Here is a 6,190-nt window from a genome sequence, read left to right on the forward strand (position 1 = left end):
CAGCCATTCCCCAACTCTCTGTGAATGGGACTCATGGTTATTGATCAGTGGGCTTTGATCAGTGGTCGTGACAATTTGCTTATTAATTGTCAAGAAACTGACTGATTTGTGACTGGACTATCTGGTTGGTTGTACAACCTCACTGCTAGGTGCCACCAAATCTCACAGTAGTCTTTAATTCTACTTAATCCTGATCTGAATGCCACAACCTGAGAACTGTTGCTGATCACGTGGATGCTTTCATGGCCACAGTTTACCTTATTCTATGCCTATAACTACCAGAGGTGGGACCAAGTCATTGTTTTGCAAGTCTCAAGTCTTTATTCTCAAGTCTCAAGTCAAGTCTCAAGTAATGTCAGGCAAGTCAGAGTCGAGTCTCAAGTCACTGGTGTAAAAGTCCGAGTAAAGTCACAAGTCTGAAACTTTGAATTTCAAGTCCTTTCGAGTCTTTAAAAAAAAATGAAAAAATAATGTTGCAGTTATGCTAAATGTAAATATTAGACCATGTAATTTTAAAATCTGTGTTTTTCTCAACACATACAAAATAGTGAACTTAGAAAATATACACAAATTGTGAAATTGCACCTCTATAAGATGCAGCTCAATTAAACCTAGCTCCAAGAATAATTTTCACCGACAGTTCTGAGATAAGCTGCATGTTATTCTTGGATGCGGTTGTAGGACCGGCTTTAAAATCGCATGACAAAAATATCATACATATTAAAAAAAACTGCATCACCAACGTAGCCTGGACAACATTTGCTAGTTAGATGAAGTCAGCTATCTCATCGTAGCATATTTATATGCATAGTTATAATTATACGGTTCTTGGAGTGAGTGCATACACTCATGAAGTTTAGTAACTTCAGGTCACTGCAACAAGCCCAGGTACAGTTTACCGACGGATGGGTGCAGGACCTTGAAATGCACCGTGTAGAACGAAAGACCATCGTACGTATCATAAGTTTACCAGTCTCACAAATCGTCGTCATAAATACACATTCCTTAACCGTTTATTAATAGGACCTTTGAGCTCAACGGTAATTAATTAGTAGTGGAAATAATTTCTGGTAGCATCACAGAAATGTAGCAGTGACAATAATATTGTATGCTGTAATCGCACTGGGCAATTAGTGATACAAAAAACCAGTTTTATCCTGTGAATAAAAGTATATGTTTTTGTCAATGTACCATAATAACAGAAGCGAAACGCAATATTGTGTCAGGACAATTCACTATTTATGCACAATAAACAAAGGAGCATAGCGCGACAATTTCTGTTCAGCGCCAGACTTGCTTGTAACCTATATCACCAATTATGTTATGAAAATGACTCATTAACTACAACAGCAGACTGACCTTCGTGTAAATGCTTGGAGCAGACTAACCTGTGAGCTGGAGTGTTCTGGGACGTTATATTTGATCTTTGAATGGCTGCAATCCAGGCCACCCGTCGCGTCTTTGTTACTTCGGAAACATGGCTCGAACAATTTCTCTTCAACGAGGTAATCCGATAACAACCGATCTCTTTACCCGTCGGCTTCCCGTGGCTGTCATGCGACCGGCTATTGCAGTTAATAATACAACAGCTTCTTGACATTTTTGTGTTTCTTTTTATCGCTGTGTGACTGATTTTAATTGAAAGCCTGCGTGCGCTAGTACCTCTTGCCACGAGTTCCCAGAATCCTTTGCGGTTTACCCCTGAATGACGTCACATTTTCAATCTCTATATAATATGCATGTTAAATTTTATATTTGGGGTGAAATATCAAGTCTTTTCAAGTAAACCGGTTCAAGTCCAATTCAAGTCCCAAGTCATTGGTGTAAAAGTCCAAGTCAAGTCACAAGTCTTAGAACATTTTTTCAAGTCAAGTCTAAAGTCATAAAATTAATGACTCGAGTCTGACTCGAGTCCAAGTCATGTGACTCGAGTCCACACCTCTGATTAAACTACCTGTGGTACTTGGAAATATGAAGAATGTTGACAGTTGTGGAAACGTAATATTTCCATGATGTGTCACATTAAATACTCACAATACACGAAAAAGTTAAATAAACCTAATAAAGTAAAAGATCAAATATGTAGAAATTGAGCTTTTCAGAGAACAAAGAAAAGTACACTGAAAGTAAAGGTAATTTTAAAAAAGAAAAATAATCTTTTATTTGATTAAACCCACAATCTTTTATCTAATTTGAGTGTGTCAGCCATTGTACAGCAATGAGAGAAAAATGGAGAAAACATATATCAGTTAAATAGAAATGCACAACATTTGTACAAAACGGGAATGGAAACAACTTTGTGAAAACAGACATTACTGTCAATGTTCAAAATGTTAGACGACACTAACGAATGATTCAGAGAAACATGGGACATACTGTTTGAAATTTAGTTATAAAAATAATAACAGCACATACTAGTTTAACACAATATTTGGAGTAACTTTTCTTCATTCACGCTGTAACCAGTTAATTTAATTTCTTTGTATTGTACTGGTTAGAGAACCTATAATGTACGGGGAAACAGTGGAGCTAATGTTAGATGAAGCAGCAGTGTCATAAACACAGCTAGGCTGGTTCCAAAGGTTAGTCACTAAGGCTTGCTATCAGCATGCGTGGAAACAAGAAGACCAGCTGCCAGTTACACCTTTTTTCCCCACAGTCCTGTTTTGTTCAGGAAAAACACTCCACTAGCGTAACATTCTGGCTACTGCTAAATCCTAGCTCATAATATGTACAGTAATCATGATCACTGTCTGTATTAAGAGTCACCGTATAAGTGGCCTGAACCAAGAGCCTGATTCAAACAAATTTACAGCAGGAGCTGCTTCTGCTTGATATTGATTGGCTGGTCTATCCATAGTCATTATTTTCTACTCAGATGTTCAGGAGTGAGAGCCTCCAGATCATCAGTGATTCATTCTGCATATTAATATCTATATTATCCCAATCTATGATCTTCCTGTAAGTCCAACCATGTGGGTTTTTTTGTTTGCTGCAATTAAACCTGACCACTTTTTTCAAATATATCTATATTTAATATGTCACATTAGAGGGCATAACACTAGTTAAAATCCTGACTCACAACAAGAAAGTCCTGGGTTCAAATGCAGTCTGGGGCCTTTCTCTCCTGTGCTTGTACAGCTTCCTCCCACAGTCCAAACACATGCATGGGTTAGGTTAACTGTGACTCTAGACTGACTGTGGCTGTCAAACTGAATGGTTGTGTGTCTCTTTGTGTTAGCCCTGTGACGCACTGACAACCTCTCCAGGGTGTACACTGCCTCTGAGAGCTCCTGTTATACTTAAATTAATAAATGGAAGCGGATGGATGGATGTCATATTATTATTCACAGATCAGAAGATATATTAACATGGACACAAAAAAAGAAATCTTTTTTTATATGAACAACTTTGAAGATGAGACGTGGAAACTTAAACACATTTTTCTACCTCTGTGTACTAAACCTGACATCATCACACCATGAATGGGAGTGAATTATAATAAAAACTTCATCATTCAAATTTCAAAAACTATACAGACATCACATTTTTATGAATACTTTCTCATCAAAACAAAGAATAAAGAGGCTTTGCAGTAGCTGGAGTCACTGAAGATGGCTTAGGGCTCTGTATGTCTGTAGTCTCTATTGGGAAGAAAATGAATAAAGTATTAGTTTGAGTTGACAAGTAGTACACAAAGAGTGTGTTTTATTATGCTGCAGCAGTTATTATGTGGAGGGAGAGGTTACAGGGAAGTTTCAGGTAAGCCTGCTATTGTTTAAACTAAGGGCTTGTCTTTCAGTGACCAGTTAACTGTAGTTAATGATTATGCAGTGATAAGAGTTTCACTGCCACAGTTACAGCCATTTTTTTTACTTCTGCTTTTAAAGTCCATCAAAAAAAAAAGCTATACCCGGCTAGACAGAAACCTGTCTTTTGTTGTACCATTACCCTTACGTAAAGCATCTGTGAAGGTCATTTATGCGACTAATCCAGGGATCATTGCACAGATTTGAAAAAAGGACTTCTAGTCCAAAATGTAATATGTTTTGTATTTATCAAATAGCACTAACTGGGTATCTTTAAAAAAAAAAAAAAATTGGGATGAAGATGTAAATTGAATGCTATGACGTCAGCTGAACACCTACAGAAGATTTGGGACAAGCTTAGTGCTTTAAAAAAGCTGATTTTCTCACATTTTTGTAAATGAGAAACTAACAAAAAATGTATCCCTGCCTGTCCCCAACACACACGCACTGTGAGGAGTAGCCCAGTGTCGCTAATCTGTTGGAAAAACGTGATCAAAGGGCTAAAGGTATTAAACCCATTTTCTGTGTGTTGTTTCTTATACGATTTGAATTTTTTGCCATCTTTGTCGTTGCTCAATATCGTTTCAGTTAGTTTCCGCTATTCAAAGTCTTGGTTTTACGTTTATTTCCTTTGACTAATTTACTGTTTTTTACTGACTACAATAACTGGGCCTGTGTGCGCTGCACTGTGAGCCAGGCCTCACCTGTACGCCAGGCCTCACCTGTACCCGTCATTATGCAGGTGATGTCTCTGTAGCGGTGTGGGGCATCTCTACGCCACAGTCTGCTATTGAGGAGGTAGCAGTCTGTGTGGTATTGCCCATCGTTGCCATGGCTACGGTCACCCGCTCCGGCGGTGACACAGGTGGCCCCGAGGCTGACCTGGGCATGCGGGCCGTATGGGACGGTTCTCCGTTCCTGCGGAACGAGTTTCGGATGCCGGTGGACACGCGGCTGGAGAGGCGCCTCACGGCGCCGCTGATGCCCCCGAGTCCGCCCTTGTTCTTTTTCAGTAACCCCACATCATCCTCCAGCTCTGACGGGGGCACTTCGATGTTCCCAGAATACCAGAACACCCACCAGATGAGGCTGAGGAAGATGACGATGGCGCCCGCGTAGATGAGCAGGTCGTAGAAAAACACGTCGACAAACACGCCGAGGAGGAGCACGGCCAGTCCCACAATGTCAAACACCACCGCGAGCCAGAAGCAGCACACACAGCGACCCAGACCCCGATAGGCCGGCTCCATGTCCCATAAAGAGAAGTCGGTCCCCACGACGCCAGTTTATTTCCCGTCGTCTCTGTGCCGCGGCATTGAGCGCGGCTCCAATGTGAGCCAGGTGTGGCGTCCTGTCCGCTCAGGTGCGCTGCCCCTGAGAGGAGGGGCTGTAGACGCTACCTGACGGCTGCGCTCATGTGCGTTTATGATGAGCGTTTATAAGGGTGTAGCTTACTGGACCCAGACTTCGGACGTTACAGTGCAGGTATGACTCATTAAACGTGAATATGAGAGCGGCTTTATAAACTGAGAGGCCAGCATTAATAAACTACAAAAAAAAAAAAAAAAAAAACTACAGATGACCTGACCAATGCCGCCTTCGCCATCTTGTTTTTAGGACTGGCCATCAGAAAAAAAGCACAATTGCAATATTTCAAAATCGATTAAGAAGATAATTTATATTTATGGGTGAATCATCCCTCTGTCTCCCTTAACCATAGTGTGCTGCTACTTTTAGCTGCCCTCTTGCCACAAAGGGGTAGCCACAGCAATTAGCTCCATATGTTTGAGTTTTATGCAAGAGACCCTTCCTGACACAACCCCAAAGGGTACTTGTGTCTCTGTCTAGAACTAAACCAACAACCTTTTGCTTGAGTAGATGTACTAACCACACCACTTGAGATTTCAGTGCAATGGGTAAAAGTTTTCTCCCACCTAGTCTTTGCACTTGTTTGCACATGTTAAACATGTCACCAAAAAGGTGCTACCAACATGAAACCAGCTGTCAGTAATATCCCATCCAATCCACATTTGCAAAGAAATCAAATAAATATAATAATGAGAAACGACAGGGAAAATAAGAACATACAGCAAGTTCTGTGGCTCATAGCAACATATAGGACCACAGTTTAAAAAGAATGTATGAGCAGACTGTCAATACAAATTTTGACATGATTACCTAATAAAAATTGAGAAGACACGAGCCTGTATCCCCTTTTTTGCTTGCAAATACAGTCAGAAGTCTCACACTGTTACATGTTGCCAATCAGTGCTGTTGTGTCTCCGGCGTCAGGAAGATGAGCCTAAATTCAGCTTCTCCCCATCTGTCCATCAAAAACAGGAAACAACTCAGAAGGTGATATGAGGTATGAAGAGATGAAC

At 40.5% G+C, this 6,190-nt stretch overlaps 1 protein-coding gene across 2 annotated transcripts; it reads right to left on the reverse strand.

The window, feature by feature from the left end:
• Positions 1-2,133: 2,133 nt before the first annotated feature.
• Positions 2,134-5,436, reverse strand: LOC147331816 (transmembrane protein 238). Of its 2 annotated transcripts, none has more exons than XM_086288085.1 (2): positions 4,514-5,436; positions 2,134-3,644 (listed from the first exon to the last, which is right to left on the reverse strand). In XM_086288085.1, the coding sequence occupies exon 1, from the start codon at positions 5,057-5,059 to the stop codon at positions 4,544-4,546; it is 516 nt and encodes a 171-aa protein (XP_086144211.1). In that variant the 5' UTR covers positions 5,060-5,436; the 3' UTR covers positions 2,134-3,644; positions 4,514-4,543. The 2 variants fall into 2 exon arrangements, with proteins under 2 accessions (XP_086144211.1, XP_086144212.1); XM_086288086.1 differs by having other exon boundaries at positions 4,532-5,435.
• Positions 5,437-6,190: the final 754 nt, after the last annotated feature.

The sequence above is a fragment of the Aulonocara sp. 'chitande type north' Nkhata Bay genome, linkage group LG4 (assembly GCF_057382095.1).
Source record: "Aulonocara sp. 'chitande type north' Nkhata Bay isolate Kocher_YH1m ecotype deep benthic linkage group LG4, A_spYH_male_GT1.1, whole genome shotgun sequence".
Classification (NCBI taxonomy): domain Eukaryota; kingdom Metazoa; phylum Chordata; class Actinopteri; order Cichliformes; family Cichlidae; genus Aulonocara; species Aulonocara sp. 'chitande type north' Nkhata Bay.

What these genes read in the sequence shown, in the direction of transcription:
- LOC147331816 (XM_086288085.1), bottom strand. Translation starts at nt 5,059, where the DNA reads ATGGAGCCGGCCTATCGGGGTCTGGGTCGCTGTGTGTGCTGCTTCTGG.